Source organism: Eucyclogobius newberryi, unplaced genomic scaffold (genome assembly GCF_026437365.1).
Source record: "Eucyclogobius newberryi isolate DKJ021-1_F unplaced genomic scaffold, fEucNew1.0.hap1 SCAF_23, whole genome shotgun sequence".
Taxonomy (NCBI): Eukaryota; Metazoa; Chordata; class Actinopteri; order Gobiiformes; family Gobiidae; genus Eucyclogobius; species Eucyclogobius newberryi.
In genome coordinates this window covers 1,503,169-1,519,452 of record NW_027315868.1, presented here as the reverse complement: position 1 = coordinate 1,519,452, position 16,284 = coordinate 1,503,169, and the positions used below count along the sequence as shown (strand labels likewise).

Below are 16,284 nucleotides of genomic sequence, written 5' to 3'. Positions count from 1 at the left end.
TCACACACGCTACCTTTAGACACGCCCCTCACACACGCTAGCTTTAGACACGCCCCTCACACACTCAGCTTTAGACTGTGATAAAATGTAAATATATGATTATATTTCTGTGATGTATTTTATCTGCATAATAGTGATATATTATCTGCATCATTAGTCTAAGAGAAAAACAGCATGTGACAAACTGCATTTGTTTGTGAAGGTGATAAAACCAACCTGCAAAAGAAAAACGTCGTGAGACGCAGGAGGGTCACAGGCTGCTTACAACAGCCTTGGTGACCCGGCCCGGCGTTTTCTCCCATGCAGCTACACAAAAGTCTGATATTTCTGTGTCGTTTCATATTCTAAGTTGAATTGTGTTCTTTGTGTGTTAAGGAATAGCATTGGTGTATGTCTCATTCCATGACATAGACACGCCCCTCACACATGCTAGCTTTAGCCACGCTCCTCACACACGCTAGCTTTAGCCACGCCCCTCACACACGCTAGCTTTAGCCACGCTCCTCACACACGCTAGCTTTAGCCACGCTCCTCACGCACGCTAGCTTTAGCCACGCTCCACACACATGCTAGCTTTAGCCACCCCCCTCACACACGCTAGCTTTAGCCACGCTCCTCACACACGCTAGCTTTAGCCACGCTCCTCACACACGCTAGCTTTAGCCACGCTCCTCACGCACGCTAGCTTTAGTCACGCTCCTCACACACGCTAGCTTTAGCCACGCCCCTCACACACGCTAGCTTTAGCCACGCTCCTCACACACGCTAGCTTTAGACACGCCCCTCAGACACGCTAGCTTTAGACACGCCCCTCACACACACTTGCTTTAGACACGCCCCTCAAACACACTAGCTTTAGCCACGCTCCTCACACACGCTAGCTTTAGACACGCCCCTCACACACACTAGCTTTAGCCACGCCCCTCACACACACACACTAGCTTTAGCACGCCCCTCACACACACACTAGCTTTAGCCACGCCCCTCACACACACTAGCTTTAGACACGCCCCTCACACACACACACTAGCTTTAGCCCGCCCCTCACACACACACACTAGCTTTAGCCACGCCCCTCACACACACACTAGCTTTAGCCACGCCCCTCACACACACACACACACTAGCTTTAGCCACGCCCCTCACACACACACACTAGCTTTAGCCCGCCCCTCACACACACACTAGCTTTAGCCACGCCCCTCACATACACACTAGCTTTAGCCACGCCCCTCACACACACTAGCTTTAGCCACGCCCCTCACACACACACACACTAGCTTTAGCCACGCCCCTCACACACACACACACTAGCTTTAGACACGCCCCTCACACACACACTAGCTTTAGCCACGCTCCTCACACACGCTAGCTTTAGCCACGCTCCTCACACACGCTAGCTTTAGCCACGCTCCTCACACACGCTAGCTTTAGCCACGCCCCTCACACACGCTAGCTTTAGCCACGCCCCTCACACACGCTAACTTTAGCCACGCCCCTCACTCACACTGGAATTACTAAATGTCTTTTTGTGACTCGCTCGGATCGACCTCAGGAGTCCAAAGTATCAGGAGGATTTAGATTAGAGTCCTTAGAGTTATATCCGTCACCTCAGGGTCTCATGTAGAGAGTCCTTTGAACCTAACGAGACGAAGAGCTGAAGTAACGAGGCTTATGTTAGTTTGAAGCCAGTGAGAAAAACACTCTTGAAGCTGGTGTGGGACGGGTCGTGTAAGACATATGGTGTAGGACAGATTGTGTAGGACAGATGGTGTAAGACAGATTGTGTAGGACAGATGGTGTAGGAGAGATGGTGTAGGACAGATTGTGTAGGACAAATAGTGTAGAACAGATGGTGTAGGACTTATTGTGTAGGACTTATTGTGTAGGACAGATGGTGTAGGACAGATGGTGTAGGACAGATGGTGGTTATATCCGGTCGTCCCTGAGCAGGTCGAGCAGCGCCTGCAGCAGCCGGTCGTCACGGTGACGATAGGTGTTCTGGTAAAATCGGTCGATGTAGCGGCTGTAGACCGGGTCCTGTGTGGTCCTGATCCGGTTTATCAGGTCCAGAGCCTGGTACAGCGCCTGCGGAGGGATCCTGGAGGGGGCCCCGACCTGAGGGGCCCCGACCTGAGGGGCTCCGACCTGAGGGGCTCCGACCTGAGGGGCTCCGACCTGAGGCTGTCTGCTGAAGGCGGCCTGTAGGAGGCGCTGCAGAGCCACGGATGAGGAGGAGGAGTCAGAGGAGCGTTCTCTCTCGGGGATGCTCTGTGGGCTCCTCTCAGGCTCCTCTGTGGGCTCCTGAGGGACCGAAGGTCAGAGGAGAAGGTCACGAATAAGAATGACACTTGAACTTTAACATCAGAAGCTTTATACACGGACCGGCCTCCTGCTGGTGCCAGAGTCAGGACTAAACATGGACCGGCCTCCTGCTGGTGCCAGAGTCAGGACTAAACATGGACCGGCCTCCTGCTGGTGCCAGAGTCAGGACTAAACATGGACCGGCCTCCTGCTGGTGCCAGAGTCAGGACTAAACATGGACCAGCCTCCTGCTGGTGCCAGAGTCAGGACTAAACATGGACCGGCCTCCTGCTGGTGCCAGAGTCAGGACTAAACATGGACCGGCCTCCTGCTGGTGCCAGAGTCAGGACTAAACATGGACCGGCCTCCTGCTGGTGCCAGAGTCAGGACTAAACATGGACCGGCCTCCTGCTGGTGCCAGAGTCAGGACTAAACATGGACCGTCCTCCTGCTGGTGCCAGAGTCAGGACTAAACATGGAGCGGCCTCCTGCTGGTGCCAGAGTCAGGACTAAACATGGAGTGGCCTCCTGCTGGTGCCAGAGTCAGGACTAAACATGGAGCGGCCTCCTGCTGGTGCCAGAGTCAGGACTAAACATGGAGCGGCCTCCTGCTGGTGCCAGAGTCAGGACTAAACATGGACCGGCCTCCTGCTGGTGCCCAGAGTCAGGACTAAACATGGAGTGGCCTCCTGCTGGTGCCAGAGTCAGGACTAAACATGGACCGGCCTCCTGCTGGTGCCAGGGTCAGGCCTCCTGCTGGTGCCAGGGTCAGGACTCACCTCCATGTGCTCCACAGGCTCTACCCCTCGGCGGTCGTTCTGGACGGGGTTGTAGGGTGTGTAGACTCGAGGGTTCTTCATGTGCTCTGGTTTCTCTGACGTGCCGTGAAGGATCAACTTCCAGCTCAGAATACGACCTTTGTTCTCCATCCGACCGGACTGAAGGAGAGAGACAGAGTTACCCTCTGACCTTCTGACCTCTGACCCTCAGCTCCTCTGACCATCTCTGCTCTTCTGCTTGGGTTTGAAAAACATGAAAAACCTCGATCTGAACATCTTCAGGACTAAACCAGGACTAAACCAGGACTAAACCAGGACTAAACCAGATCTAAACCAGGTCTAAACCAGGACTAAACCAGGACTAAACCAGGACTAAACCAGGACTAAACCAGATCTAAACCAGGTCTAAACCAGGTCTAAACCAGGACTAAACCAGGACTAAACCAGGACTAAACCAGGACTAAACCAGATCTAAACCAGGTCTAAACCAGGTCTAAACCAGGACTAAACCAGGACTAAACCAGGACTAAACCAGGACTAAACCAGGTCTAAACCAGGTCTAAACCAGGACTAAACCAGGACTAAACCAGGTCTAAACCAGGTCTAAACCAGGACTAAACCAGGACTAAACCAGGACTAAACCAGGACTAAACCAGGACTAAACCAGGTATAAAGGACGAAACCAGGACTAAACCAGGACTAAACCAGGACTAAACCAGGTCTAAACCAGGTCTAAACCAGGACTAAACCAGGACTAAACCAGGACTAAACCAGGACTAAACCAGGACTAAACCAGGACTAAACCAGGACTAAACCAGGACTCACAGTGTCTGTGATCTTCAGGGTCCAGGTTCCTGTGGGATCTTCTCCCCAGCTGTGCACAGACATGAAGTACCAGTTCCTGAAGCCGCTCGCTGAAGTGTCTCTCTCCCTCTCGGCCAAGAGCACCGTAGGAGTACCTACGAAACACCAGGACAATGGTTAGACCTGGACCTGTCCCGGACCTGAGCCAGGACCTGGACTGGACCTGGACTGGACCTGAGCCAGGACCTGAGCCAGGACCTGTCCCGGACCTGAGCCAGGACCTGGACTGGACCTGAGCCAGGACCTGAGCCAGGACCTGAGCCAGGACCTGGACTGGACCTGAGCCAGGACCTGAGCCAGGACCTGAGCCAGGACCTGGACTGGACCTGAGCCAGGACCTGAGCCAGGACCTGAGCCAGGACCTGTCCCGGACCTGAGCCAGGACCTGAGCCAGGACCTGAGTCAGGACCTGAGCCAGGACCTGTCCCGGACCTGAGCCAGGACCTGAGCCAGGACCTGAGCCAGGACCTGTCCCGGACCTGAGCCAGGACCTGAGCCAGGACCTGGACCGGACCTGAGCCAGGACCTGGACCGGGACCTGAGCCAGGACCTGAGCCAGGACCTGGACCGGGACCCGAGCCAGGACCTGAGCCGGGACCTGAGCCAGGACCTGAGCCAGGAGCTGAGCCAGGACCTGTCCCGGACCTGGACCGGACCTGAGCCCTGGGTTGTACCTGAGGGCGAGGTGAGGGTGATGTGCAGGTCTCCTCGTCTCGTGTACTCGATGCTGGCCTCCACCTGGACATGCTCCAGGGACAGCACAGCGTTCTCCTGCCCCCTGCAGGCGCCTGTCGGGATTTCAATGGTGATTTCCCCGGCCGCTTTCAGCTCCCTGAAAACACCAGAAACCTGTCACAAATACTTACAGGAGGTGATGGAGGAGGTGATGGAGGAGGAGATGGAGGAGGTGATGGAGGAGGTGATGGAGGAGGTGATGGAGGAGGAGATGGAGGAGGTGATGGAGGAGGTGATGGAGGAGGTGATGGAGGAGGAGATGGAGGAGGTGATGGAGGAGGTGATGGAGGAGGTGATGGAGGAGGTGATGGAGGAGGTGATGAGGAGGTGATGGAGGAGGTGATGGAGGAGGTGATGAGGAGGTGATGGAGGAGGTGATGAGGAGGTGATGGAGGAGGTGATGGAGGAGGTGATGAGGAGGTGATGGAGGAGGTGATGGAGGAGGTGATGGAGGAGGTGATGAGGAGGTGATGGAGGAGGAGATGGAGGAGGCTTTAAATTCACAACAGCAGAAAGTGGTGATTGATCTTTGTATCTGGATCTTTGAATTTGGATCTTTGGATCTGGATCATTGGATCTGGATCTTTGGATCTGGATCTTGGATCTGGATCTTTGGATCTTTGGATCTTTGGATCTTTGGATCTTTGGATCTTTGGATCTGGATCTTGGATTTGGATCTTTGGATCTTTGGATCTTTGGATCTGGATCTGGATCTGGATCTGGATCTGGATCTTTGGATCTTTGGATCTTTGGATCTGGATCTTGGATCTGGATCTTTGGATCTTTGGATTTTTGGATCTTTGGATCTTTGGATCTTTGGATCTTTGGATCGTTGGATCGTTGGATCTGGAACTTGGATCTGGATCTTTGGATCTTTGGATCTTTGGATCTGGATCTTTGGAATTTTGGATCTTTGGATCTTTGGATCTGGATCTTTGGATCTGGATCTTTGGATCTTGGATCTTTGGATCTGGATCTTTGGATCTGGATCTTTGGATCTGGATCTTTGGATCTGGATCTTTGTTGTGGCTGAACATTCTTCTTCTGAGCTTCAGAGTTCATGTGCGGCTTGTTCTTGATTGGTCGGCTGACAGAGCTTTGGACAGGGCTGTCCATCAACTAGGTTCTGATTGGCTAAACGATATCCACTGAGGTGTCTGTGACAATAATCGCCATAGCAACAGCGTGTAAACAGTCGTTGGGGACCACGGGGGCGGGGTTTAGGTACGCTAAACGAACAAACTTCTAACAAAGTCTGAATTAGCTTTAAGTCTCAAACTGTTTGTGTCCAGTAAAAGTAGAAGAAAGAGTCAGTTTAAGGCAAATGATAAAAAACAAAACATAAAATAGCTAAAAGCTTCACTTTTAAATCCAGAAACACCAGAACACGTTCATGAAACAACACAATGTGAAATAAAATAAATAATATCTGGTAAAATGATGGATTTAGTCGCTTAAAACCTTGACTTTTCTGACCTGGGCTGGAAGGAGTCGTCCTTCACGTTGCACTGCTTCTTCTGAGGAACTTGTGTCCAGCTCTGAGGCTCGGCCAGATCCACCAGAGCTTTAGCGTTCAGAAGACCAAAGCCAAACCTGCTGTTGACCATCAGACCAGCTCCGTTCCGCTTCCAGCCCGGGTTTCCAGAGAGCGGGTCGAACTCTGAGGTCCAGACAACCAGGTGCTGCAGGTCTCTCCAGCTCAGGCCAGGGCTGAAGACACACAGAGGAACATCATGCTCCTGCTCTAGAGCTGAAGACACAAGAGGAACATCATGCTCCTGCTCTAGAGCTGAAGACACACAGAGGAACATCATGCTCCTGCTCTAGAGCTGAAGACACAAGAGGAACATCATGCTCCTGCTCTAGGGCTGAAGACACACAGAGGAACATCATGCTCCTGCTCTAGAGCTGAAGACACAAGAGGAACATCATGCTCCTGCTCTAGAGCTGAAGACACAAGAGGAACATCATGCTCCTGCTCTAGAGCTGAAGATACACAGAGGAACATCATGCTCCTGCTCTAGAGCTGAAGATACACAGAGGAACATCAGGCTCCTGCTCTAGAGCCGAAGACACAAGAGGAACATCAGGCTCCTGCTCTAGAGCTGAAGACACAAGAGGAACATCAGGCTCCTGCTCTAGAGCTGAAGACACAAGAGGAACATCATGCTCCTGCTCAAGAGCTGAAGACACACAGAGGAACATCAGGCTCCTGCTCTAGAGCTGAAGACACAAGAGGAACATCATGCTCCTGCTCAAGAGCTGAAGACACACAGAGGAACATCAGGCTCCTGCTCTAGAGCTGAAGATACACAGAGGAACATCAGGCTCCTGCTCTAGAGCTGAAGACACAAGGGGAACATCAGGCTCCTGCTCTAGAGCTGAAGACACAAGAGGAACATCATGCTCCTGCTCAAGAGCTGAAGACACACAGAGGAACATCAGGCTCCTGCTCTAGAGCTGAAGACAAGAGGAACATCATGCTCCTGCTCTAGAGCTGAAGACAAGAGGAACATCAGGCTCCTGCTCTAGCGATGAGACACACAGAAGAACATCATGCTCCTGCTCTAGAGCTGAAGACACAAGAAGAACATCAGGCTCCTGCTCTAGAGCTGAAGACACACAGAGGAACATCAAGATCCTGCTCTAGAGCTGAAGATACACAGAAGAACATCAGGCTCCTGCTCTAGAGCTGAAGACACAAGAGGAACATCAGGCTCCTGCTCTAGAGCTGAGGACACAAGAGGAACATCATGCTCCTGCTCAAGAGCTGAAGACACACAGAGGAACATCAGGTTCCTGCTCTAGAGCTGAAGACACAAGAGGAACATCAGGCTCCTGCTCTAGAGCTGAAGACACAAGAGGAACATCATGCTCCTGCTCAAGAGCTGAAGACACACAGAGGAACATCAGGCTCCTGCTCTAGAGCTGAAGATACACAGAGGAACATCAGGCTCCTGCTCTTGAGCTGAAGACACAAGAGGAACATCAGGCTCCTGCTCTAGAGCTGAAGACAAGAGGAACATCATGCTCCTGCTCTAGAGCTGAAGATAAGAGGAACATCAGGCTCCTGCTCTAGCGATGAGACACACAGAGGAACATCATGCTCCTGCTCTAGAGCTGAAGACAAGAGGAACATCATGCTCCTGCTCTAGAGCTGAAGACAAGAGGAACATCATGCTCCTGCTCTACAGCTGAAGACAAGAGGAACATCATGCTCCTGCTCTAGAGCTGAAGACAAGAGGAACATCATGCTCCTGCTCTACAGCTGAAGACAAGAGGAACATCATGCTCCTGCTCTAGAGCTGAAGACACAAGAGGAACATCAGGCTCCTGCTCTAGAGTTGAAGACACACAGAGGAACATCAGGCTCCTGCTCTAGAGCTGAAGACACAAGAGGAAAATCAGGCTCCTGCTCTAGAGCTGAAGACACAAGAGGAACATCATAATCCTGCTCTAGAGCTGAAGACACAACAGGAACATCATGCTCCTGCTCTAGAGCTGAAGATACACAAGAGGAACATCATGCTCCTGCTCTAGAGCTGAAGACACAAGAGGAACATCATGCTCCTGCTCAAGAGCTGAAGACACACAGAGGAACATCAGGCTCCTGCTCTAGAGCTGAAGACAAAAGGGGAACATCATGCTCCTGCTCTAGAGCTGAAGATACACAGAGGAACATCAGGCTCCTGCTCTAGAGCCGAAGACAAAAGGGGAACATCATGCTCCTGCTCTAGAGCTGAAGACACAAGAGGAACATCATGCTCCTGTTCTAGAGCTGAAGACACAAGAGGAACATCAGGCTCCTGCTCTAGAGCTGAAGACACAAGAGGAACATCATGCTCCTGCTCTAGAGCTGAAGACACAAGAGGAACATCAGGCTCCTGCTCTAGAGCTGAAGACACAAGAGGAACATCATGCTCCTGCTCAAGAGCTGAAGACACACAGAGGAACATCAGGCTCCTGCTCTAGAGCTGAAGACACAAGAGGAACATCATGCTCCTGCTCAAGAGCTGAAGACACACAGAGGAACATCAGGCTCCTGCTCTAGAGCTGAAGATACACAGAGGAACATCAGGCTCCTGCTCTAGAGCTGAAGACACAAGGGGAGCATCAGGCCCCTGCTCTAGAGCTGAAGACACAAGAGGAACATCATGCTCCTGCTCAAGAGCTGAAGACACACAGAGGAACATCAGGCTCCTGCTCTAGAGCTGAAGACAAGAGGAACATCATGCTCCTGCTCTAGAGCTGAAGACAAGAGGAACATCAGGCTCCTGCTCTAGCGATGAGACACACAGAGGAACATCATGCTCCTGCTCTAGAGCTGAAGACACAAGAAGAACATCAGGCTCCTGCTCTAGAGCTGAAGACACACAGAGGAACATCAAGATCCTGCTCTAGAGCTGAAGATACACAGAAGAACATCAGGCTCCTGCTCTAGAGCTGAAGACACAAGAGGAACATCAGGCTCCTGCTCTAGAGCTGAGGACACAAGAGGAACATCATGCTCCTGCTCAAGAGCTGAAGACACACAGAGGAACATCAGGTTCCTGCTCTAGAGCTGAAGACACAAGAGGAACATCAGGCTCCTGCTCTAGAGCTGAAGACACAAGAGGAACATCATGCTCCTGCTCAAGAGCTGAAGACACACAGAGGAACATCAGGCTCCTGCTCTAGAGCTGAAGATACACAGAGGAACATCAGGCTCCTGCTCTTGAGCTGAAGACACAAGAGGAACATCAGGCTCCTGCTCTAGAGCTGAAGACAAGAGGAACATCATGCTCCTGCTCTAGAGCTGAAGATAAGAGGAACATCAGGCTCCTGCTCTAGCGATGAGACACACAGAGGAACATCATGCTCCTGCTCTAGAGCTGAAGACAAGAGGAACATCATGCTCCTGCTCTAGAGCTGAAGACAAGAGGAACATCAGGCTCCTGCTCTACAGCTGAAGACAAGAGGAACATCAGGCTCCTGCTCTAGAGCTGAAGACAAGAGGAACATAATTCTCCTGCTCTACAGCTGAAGACAAGAAGAACATCATGCTCCTGCTCTAGAGCTGAAGACACAAGAGGAACATCAGGCTCCTGCTCTAGAGTTGAAGACACACAGAGGAACATCAGGCTCCTGCTCTAGAGCTGAAGACACAAGAGGAAAATCAGGCTCCTGCTCTAGAGCTGAAGACACAAGAGGAACATCATAATCCTGCTCTAGAGCTGAAGACACAACAGGAACATCATGCTCCTGCTCTAGAGCTGAAGATACACAAGAGGAACATCATGCTCCTGCTCTAGAGCTGAAGACAAGAGGAACATCATGCTCCTGCTCTACAGCTGAAGACACACAGAGGAACATCAGGCTCCTGCTCTAGAGCTGAAGACAAAAGGGGAACATCATGCTCCTGCTCTAGAGCTGAAGATACACAGAGGAACATCAGGCTCCTGCTCTAGAGCCGAAGACAAAAGGGGAACATCATGCTCCTGCTCTAGAGCTGAAGACAAAAGGGGAACATCATGCTCCTGCTCTAGAGCTGAAGACACAAGAGGAACATCATGCTCCTGCTCTAGAGCTGAAGACACAAGAGGAACATCAGGCTCCTGCTCTAGAGCTGAAGACACAAGAGGAACATCATGCTCCTGCTATAGAGCTGAAGACACAAGAGGAACATCAGGCTCCTGCTCTAGAGCTGAAGACACAACAGGAACATCATGCTCCTGCTCTAGAGCTGAAGACACAAGAGGAACATCATGCTCCTGTTCTTGAGCTGAAGACACAAGAGGAACATCATGCTCCTGCTCTAGAGTTGAAGACAAAAGGGGAACATCATGCTCCTGCTCTATAGCTGAAGACACAAGAGGAACATCATGCTCCTGCTCTAGAGCTGAAGACAAAAGGGGAACATCATGCTCCTGCTCTAGAGCTGAAGACAAAAGGGGAACCTCATGCTCCTGCTCTATAGCTGAAGACACAAGATGAACATTATGCTCCTGCTCTAGAGCTGAAGACACAAGAGGAACATCATGCTCCTGCTCTAGAGCTGAAGACACAAGAGGAACATCAGGCTCCTGCTCTAGAGCTGAAGACACAAGAGGAACATCATGCTCCTGCTCTAGAGCTGAAGACAAAAGGGGAACATCATGCTCCTGCTCTAGAGCTGAAGACACACAGAGGAACATCATGCTCCTGCTCTAGAGCTGAAGACACAAGAGGAACATCATGCTCCTGCTCTAGAGCTGAAGACACACAGAGGAACATCATGCTCCTGCTCTAGAGCTGAAGACACACAGAGGAACATCATGCTCCTGCTCTAGAGCTGAAGACAAAAGAGGAACATCATGCTCCTGCTCTAGAGCTGAAGACAAAAGGGGAACATCATGCTCCTGCTCTAGAGCTGAAGACAAAAGGGGAACATCATGCTCCTGCTCTAGAGCTGAAGACAAAAGGGGAACATCATGCTCCTGCTCTAGAGCTGAAGACACACAGAGGAACATCATGCTCCTGCTCTAGAGCTGAAGACAAAAGAGGAACATCATGCTCCTGCTCTAGAGCTGAGGACAAAAGAGTAACATCATGCTCCTGCTCTAGAGCTGAGGACAAAAGAGGAACATCATGCTCCTGCTCTAGAGCTGAAGACAAAAGGGGAACATCATGCTCCTGCTCTAGAGCTGAAGACAAAAGGGGAACATCATGCTCCTGCTCTAGAGCTGAAGACACAAGAGGAACATCATGCTCCTGCTCTAGAGCTGAAGACAAAAGAGGAACATCATGCTCCTGCTCTAGAGCTGAGGACAAAAGAGTAACATCATGCTCCTGCTCTAGAGCTGAGGACACACAGAGGAACATCATGCTCCTGCTCTAGAGCTGAAGACACACAGAGGAACATCATGCTCCTGCTCTAGCGATGAGACACACAGAGGAACATCATGCTCCTGCTCTAGAGCTGAAGACAAAAGGGGAACATCATGCTCCTGCTCTAGAGCTGAAGACACACAGAGGAACATCATGCTCCTGCTCTAGAGCTGAAGACAAAAGAGGAACATCATGCTCCTGCTCTAGAGCTGAAGACACACAGAGGAACATCATGCTCCTGCTCTAGAGCTGAAGACAAAAGAGGAACATCATGCTCCTGCTCTAGAGCTGAGGACAAAAGAGGAACATCATGCTCCTGCTCTAGAGCTGAGGACACACAGAGGAACATCATGCTCCTGCTCTAGAGCTGAAGACACACAGAGGAACATCATGCTCCTGCTCTAGAGCTGAAGATAAGAGGAACATCAGGCTCCTGCTCTAGCGATGAGACACACAGAGGAACATCATGCTCCTGTTCAAGAGCTGAAGACACAAGGGGAACATCATGCTCCTGCTCTAGAGCTGAAGACACAAGGGGAACATCATGCTCCTGCTCTAGAGCTGAAGACACACAGAGGAACATCATGCTCCTGTAACATATGCGGCTAAAGTACCCGACTAATGTAAAAGACGCGTCCCGTTTCCTCATTGTGGTCTTTTGTGACCATAAAATATTTTATTGTCTGCAGTATTGTTAGCATTATTGTTAGCAGTATTTTTAGCATCATTGATGGCACTATTGTTAGCATTATTGTTAGCAGTTCTGTTAGCATTATTGTTAGCAGTATTGTTAGCATTATTGTTAGCAGTATTTTTAGCATCATTGTTAGCATCATTGTTAGCATCGTTGTTAGCATTGTTGTTAGCATTGTTGTTAGCATTGTTGTTAGCATTGTTGTTAGCATTGTTGTTAGCATTGTTGTTAGCATAGTTGTGAGCATTGTTGTTAGCATTATTCACCACAAAGGGCTGGAACAAAGGGATAAAGTGAAATGCGGTCTTACTTCTGCTCGAGAGCGAGGGCGAAGATCCCGGCCGCCAGAGGAGCCGAGGCCGAGGTCCCAGTGTGAGTCTCTGTGCACTCGTTATGAAGATCTGCACTCGTCTGCACAAAACACAAGAGACCACCATGACCTACGGACCACCGTGACCTACGGACCACTGTGACCTACAGACCACCGTGACCTACGGACCAACGTGACCTACGGACCACCGTGACCTACAGCCCACCGTGACCTACAGACCACCGTGACCTACAGACCACCGTGACCTACGGACCACTGTGACCTACGGACCACCGTGACCTACAGCCCACCGTGACCTACGGACCACCGTAACCTACGGACCACCGTGACCTACGGACCACCGTGACCTACAGACTACTGTGATCTACAGACCACCGTGACCTACAGACCACCGTGACCTACAGACCACTGTGACCTACGGACCACCGTGACCTACGGACCACCGTGACCTACAGACCACTGTGATCTACAGACCACCGTGACCTACAGACCACTGTGACCTACAGACCACCGTGACCTACGGACCACCGTGCCCTACGGGCCACCGTGACCTACGGACCACTGTGACCTACAGACCATCGTGACCTACGGACCACTGTGACCTACAGACAAGTCCAGCCTGTGTCACGCCCTGGGGCAAACTGACATGGATGTGGCTGCTGCCCAAAGACAAGGGGCCCGTGTGTAGGAGCAAGTTCAGGGCCCGTGTGTAGGAGCATGTTCAGGGCCCGTGTGTAGGAGCATGTTCAGGGCCCGTGTGTAGGAGCATGTTCAGGGCCCGTGTGTAGGAGCATGTTCAGGGCCCGTGTGTAGGACCATGTTCAGGGCCTGTGTGTAGGAGCATGTTCAGGGCCCGTGTGTAGGAGCATGTTTAAGGGCCCATGTGTAGGAGCATGTTCAGGGCCCGTGTGTAGGAGCATGTTCAGGGCCCGTGTGTAGGAGCATGTTCAGGGCCCATGTGTAGGAGCAGTTTCAGGGCCCGTGTGTAGGAGCATGTTCAGGGCCTGTGTGTAGGAGCATGTTTAAGGGCCCGTGTGTAGGACCATGTTCAGGGCCCGTGTGTAGGAGCATGTTCAGGGCCCATGTGTAGGAGCGTGTTCAGGGCCCATGTGTAGGAGCGTGTTCAGGGTCCGTGTGTAGGAGCATGTTCAGGGCCAGTGTGTAGGAGCATGTTCAGGGCCCGTGTGTAGGAGCATGTTCAGGGCCCATGTGTAGGAGCAGTTTCAGGGGCCGTGTGTAGGAGCATGTTCAGGGCCCGTGTGTAGGACCATGTTCAGGGCCTGTGTGTAGGAGCATGTTCAGGGCCCGTGTGTAGGAGCATGTTCAGGGCCCGTGTGTAGGAGCGTGTTCAGGGCCCGTGTGTAGGAGCATGTTCAGGGCCCATGTGTAGGAGCGTGTTCAGGGCCCATGTGTAGGAGCGTGTTCAGGGTCCGTGTGTAGGAGCATGTTCAGGGCCCGTGTGTAGGAGCATGTTCAGGGCCCGTGTGTAGGAGCATGTTCAGGGCCCGTGTGTAGGAGCATGTTCAGGGCCCGTGTGTAGGAGCATGTTCAGGGCCCGTGTGTAGGAGCATGTTCAGGGCCCGTGTGTAGGAGCATGTTCAGGGCCCATGTGTAGGAGCGTGTTCAGGGGCCGTGTAGGACTCACGATCCTCTGGTCAGTGTAGTCTCCGCTGCTGTAGGCCGTGGCCAGCGTGGACGAGCACTTCTCGGCGTACCAGGGGGACAGTCCGTGCTGCGAGGCGCTGGAGATGGACAGAGTGTAGATACTGTCGGTGTAACCGTCACAGTCGCAGTTGTCACCTTGACGACCGCCGTTCCCCGACGCCCACACGAAGATGGAACCTTTTCCACCACGACCCTGAAGAACCAGAGGGTGTTGTTAGTGCCCTGACGGGACCAGGGGGTGTGGCTAGTACCCTGACGGGACCAGGGTGTGTGGTTAGTACCCTGACAGGACCAGGGGGTGTGGTTAGTACCCTGACGGGACCAGGGGGTGTGGTTAGTACCCTGACGGGACCAGGGGGTGTGGTTAGTACCCTGACGGGACCAGGGGGTGTGGTTAGTACCCTGACGGCACCAGGGGGTGTGGTTAGTACCCTGACGGGACCAGGGGGTGTGGTTAGTACCCTGACGGGACCAGGGGGTGTGGTTAGTACCCTGAGTTAGTGGTGGTTCTAGTTAGCGATGACTAGTTAGTAATGAAGCCTGCGTAAATTCAGCCTGGAAGACCTAACTCCACCTGCTACGTCAAGGCCTCCTGCTCCCAGCTGCCCCAACGCACCCAGTCCTCCAGTCCTCAAGTCCTCCAGTCCTCATGTCCTCCAGTCCTCAAGTCCTCCAGTCCTCATGTCCTCCAGTCCTCATGTCCTCCAGTCTTCATGTCCTCCAGTCCTCATGTCCTCCAGTCTTCATGTCCTCCAGTCCTCATGTCCTCCAGTCCTCATGTCCTCATGTCCTCCAGTCCTCCTGTCCTCCAGTCCTCCTGTCCTCATGTCCTCCAGTCCTCATGTCATCCAGTCCTCATGTCCTCCAGTCCTCATATCCTCCGGTCCTCATGTCCTCCAGTCTTCATGTCCTCCAGTCCTCATGTCCTCCAGTCCTCATGTCCTCCGGTCCTCATGTCCTCCAGTCCTCATGTCCTCCAGTCCTCCGGTCCTCCAGTCCTCATGTCCTCCAGTCCTCATGTTCTCCAGTCCTCCTGTCCTCCGGTCCTCCGGTCCTCCGGTCCTCCAGTCCTCCAGTCCTCCAGTCCTCCAGTCCTCCAGTCCATCTGTGAGAGTCAGATCTCTCCTTCACCTGGAACTCCTCCAGGTTTCTACTTTTTCCCAAGGAGGTTTTTGAAGTTTTTCCTGGCCGAGAAGGAGGGTCTAAGGACAGAAGGAGGGTCTAAGGACAGTCTAAGGACAGAAGGAGGGTCTAAGGACAGAAGGAGGGTCTAAGGACAGAAAGAGGGTCTAAGGACAGAAGGAGGGTCTAAGGACAGAAGGAGGATCTAAGGACAGAAGGAGGGTCTAAGGACAGAAGGAGGATCTAAGGGCAGAAGGAGGGTCTAAGGACAGAAGGAGGGTCTAAGGACAGGGGATTCCCAGGACATGGCCCCTCGCACCTGCTCCCCATCTTCAATCAACGCACCCAAGTTACTCCTCCCCGTGGCACGTCGCACCTCCTCTGCACCTCCTCTGCTTCCAATCTGTGCACAGCCGGTCCCATATTAACCCTCAGGCAGTCGGCTCGGCCGTTTCAGACCGTACTGCGACCCACCACCTCCCCTCCTCCTCCTCTGCATCCCTCTCATCCTCTCGACCCTCTCACCACATCTACCACCACCAGTCTCCAGGCCATGGGGGGAGTCTCCAGGCCTGGGGGGAGTCTCCAGGCCCTGGGGGAGTCTCCAGGCCTGGGGGGAGTCTCCAGGCCCTGGGGGAGTCTCCAGGCCTGGGGGGAGTCTCCAGGCCCTGGGGGAGTCTCCAGGCCTGGGGGGAGTCTCCAGGCCATGGGGGGAGTCTCCAGGCCCTGGGGGGAGTCTCCAGGCCCTGGGGGAGTCTCCAGGCCTGGGGGAGTCTCCAGGCCCTGGGGGAGTCTCCAGGCCCTGGGGGGAGTCTCCAGGCCTGGGGGGAGTCTCCAGGCCCTGGGGGGAGTCTCCAGGCCCTTGGGGGAGTCTCCAGGCCCTGGGGGGAGTCTCCAGGCCCTTGGGGGGAGTCTCCAGGCCCTGGGGGGAGTCTCCAGGCCCT

At 52.9% G+C, this 16,284-nt stretch overlaps 1 protein-coding gene across 1 annotated transcript in view; it reads right to left on the bottom strand.

Annotated features, from left to right (window-relative positions):
- Nucleotides 1-1,889: 1,889 nt before the first annotated feature.
- pcsk1 (proprotein convertase subtilisin/kexin type 1) overlaps nt 1,890-16,284 on the bottom strand; it is a 57,548-nt gene continuing 43,153 nt past the window's right edge. Inside the window, exons 8-14 of the mRNA XM_072459517.1 lie at nt 14,199-14,411; nt 12,533-12,633; nt 6,159-6,392; nt 4,622-4,779; nt 3,909-4,042; nt 3,084-3,242; nt 1,890-2,304 (exon numbers count right to left, since the gene is read on the bottom strand). Of these exons, the coding sequence (XP_072315618.1) occupies nt 1,930-2,304; nt 3,084-3,242; nt 3,909-4,042; nt 4,622-4,779; nt 6,159-6,392; nt 12,533-12,633; nt 14,199-14,411 (1,374 nt within the window). The 3' untranslated portion in view covers nt 1,890-1,929. The remainder of the gene's footprint in view (nt 2,305-3,083; nt 3,243-3,908; nt 4,043-4,621; nt 4,780-6,158; nt 6,393-12,532; nt 12,634-14,198; nt 14,412-16,284) is intronic.